Raw genomic sequence first — 2,500 nt, 5'->3', positions numbered from 1 at the left:
GCAAGCCCTAACATTCTTGTGAACAAAACCCTGTTCTTTGGAACATCCCTCTGCACTCAACAACAACAAATTGTCGCATCTATGTAAATTCTGGCTCACTGCAAAGTTGGTGTATTCCACCTAACTTCATCTGCGATCTCACTGCACACTGATCGCCACCCCCAGTCTGCTTTATTCACGTCCTGGGCCGTATTGTTACCATTCCCCACAGTGAGTGCCACCTAGCTGGTCCTCGAAACCCTTGGCACCCAAGTGCCACCACAACAACAATCACCATTACAATGTGTCCGAACATACCCAATCTCATGCCACCAGCATATCCTCACCTTACTCGCATTGCAGGTAATCCCTCTGGACCCCTGAGTACCATTTGTTTAATCCAAGGAGCACTCACAGTGCCAACCCTGTCATTAGGAAAGCACTGCCCCAGTATTTGTGGCACTTGCCCGAATTACTGCTCATAGCATCTGGACCAGTGCCACACCAGTTCTCCGGAATGACAATCATACTTAGTACCAGTGCCACCTGTTGGCCTATACCATTGTATACCTCCATTCCGTGCAATTGTTGTACAGTCTAGTACTCATCCATCTACAACCACCACAGCAACATGCCTTTGTATGCTGAAGATTTCAAACTCTTCCTAGGGATGGGGCAGGATATGCACTACAGAAGAGAACAACTGAGCACTGGGTCAATGAACAGGTAGCTAAAGCAAAGAAGGAGAGAGAAGAAAAGGAGAAGGAGAGAGAACAGGTAGCTAACGTAAAGAAAGAGAGAGAGGAAAAGGAGGAGAAGCAAAGACAGGAGAGAGAAGTAAAGGAGGAGAAGCAATGACAGTTCAAGTCCATCTTGGCTCAGGAGAAAAGAGCTCTCACTGAATTGGAAAGGCAAGAGAAGGAAAGTCCGTGCAACCATGAATTAATCCTCTAAAAGACTCACCAGGAGAGTGCCATGGCACTTGCTCGACATAGGGCTGAGCATCCAACAAAGGAAGAGGTCCAGCCACTCCCCAGTCTGCTCTCAACAGCATGAGTACACTAATTCAGAAGTGGACGGAAAATGAACCTAAGGCCTGGCTTGACCATTTATGGAAAAGGTCTTCCCAAGTTTTGTCCTACCCCAGTAGAATGGGTTTCCTTGGTCCTTTGGTAAACATATGGGCAGCAAAGGCTTAGAAGCTCACCGCTCTTTAACAGATGTTTAACAGGGGAACCTTGAGGAGGTCAGGAAGGTCGTCATCATGGCCTATGAAATTATCGCTGAACGCTGGAGACAACACTGGTGCAGCCAACCAAAGGAAGCGGGGTCAAACTCAAGGACAGACTGGGTTTATTACAAAAATCGAGCCTTCAAATGCTGACTGGAATCCCTCGACATCACAATGTTTGAGGACCTTTCCGTCACAACCTCAATGCATACAACTGGAAGATTTCTTTATTACACTCCAAGCACACTTGCCCATACCTTTACAAGAAATGTCCCAAAACCCAATTGCTGAATGCTGAGCCAACCCAAAATTTACCAGGGTCCCTTCCAGACTCCCTTGACCTCAGCAGAAGCTCGCCCCTGATACCGCCTCGTAACCCATGTCTGAGTTGGCCATCATCCATAAGTTGGTCGCAGAGCTTGGTGGATCTGCAACGGCAGTTGGTAGAATACTAGTTGGCACCGCCACTGCTTCAGTTGTTGCAGCAATCAGCAAATTGACACGCCAGTTCTACTCTTGGACTTGGGCCCACCGATTCCTCTAAACCATCAAACCACCACTAATGAGACTCAAGGAAGAAAGGTCAGTAGCGTAGGAAGCTCAGGTAGCCTAAGATAGCTACCGGGTTCTTCTGGCACTCATGCCAATCTGGCACAGTGCCCTAATTTATCTGAATAATTTGGCACCCAAAACCAGATTATAGGATGCCAAATCACTTCCTTTCTCTCACTCTTTGTAAATTGTAAATCACTATCTTCTTGTAATTTTGTAATTGTGTAATGTTTCTTCTGTACTAAAGTTAATCATTGTTAATATCATTTTACAACTTCTGGTAGCACACCTCAAACTTTAGGTTATACTACTTCCTCTGCACACATGCAAAAGTAGAGTCCCATCAGCCAGATCAACTGGCCTTATACTTATTGAACTTTTGCTTCTATGCAGTTGCTTCCATGATGACTCAAAAATCAGTGCACAGGTCAAAAACAGTATGTCTATGTATGGTCTAACATAAGTTTGTATTAATATAGTTAAAATGTAGCTAGGGTTGATTTCAAAAGTAATAGTTAGGAACCAACCTCAGCATAGTCACATCCATGATTAAGTAACTTTATTTTTCAAAATCCTGCACTTTCCATATTTTGATATGTTGAGATTAACGTAGCTTTTAAAACTAGAGTCATTCTGTTCTAACTTAAAATAAATATACATCTTTCGTGTGTGAGAACAAATAATCACTTTCAGTAAATAGGTGCTGCAGAGCAAATTCCTCATACTAGCTTGTAATAA

At 44.0% G+C, this 2,500-nt stretch overlaps 1 protein-coding gene across 1 annotated transcript in view; it reads right to left on the bottom strand.

Annotated features, from left to right (window-relative positions):
- Positions 1 to 583: 583 nt before the first annotated feature.
- Positions 584 to 2,500, bottom strand: part of LOC136852250 (uncharacterized protein in mobD 3'region-like) — a 5,169-nt gene continuing 3,252 nt past the window's right edge. The window contains exons 4-7 of the mRNA XM_067126702.1: positions 1,526 to 1,638; positions 1,217 to 1,281; positions 943 to 1,017; positions 584 to 643 (exon numbers count right to left, since the gene is read on the bottom strand). Of these exons, the coding sequence (XP_066982803.1) occupies positions 584 to 643; positions 943 to 1,017; positions 1,217 to 1,281; positions 1,526 to 1,638 (313 nt within the window). The remainder of the gene's footprint in view (positions 644 to 942; positions 1,018 to 1,216; positions 1,282 to 1,525; positions 1,639 to 2,500) is intronic.

The sequence above is a fragment of the Macrobrachium rosenbergii genome, chromosome 25 (genome assembly GCF_040412425.1).
Source record: "Macrobrachium rosenbergii isolate ZJJX-2024 chromosome 25, ASM4041242v1, whole genome shotgun sequence".
Classification (NCBI taxonomy): domain Eukaryota; kingdom Metazoa; phylum Arthropoda; class Malacostraca; order Decapoda; family Palaemonidae; genus Macrobrachium; species Macrobrachium rosenbergii.
Note: the sequence above shows the minus strand (reverse complement) of the source record. Positions and strands in the feature narration are given on the sequence as shown.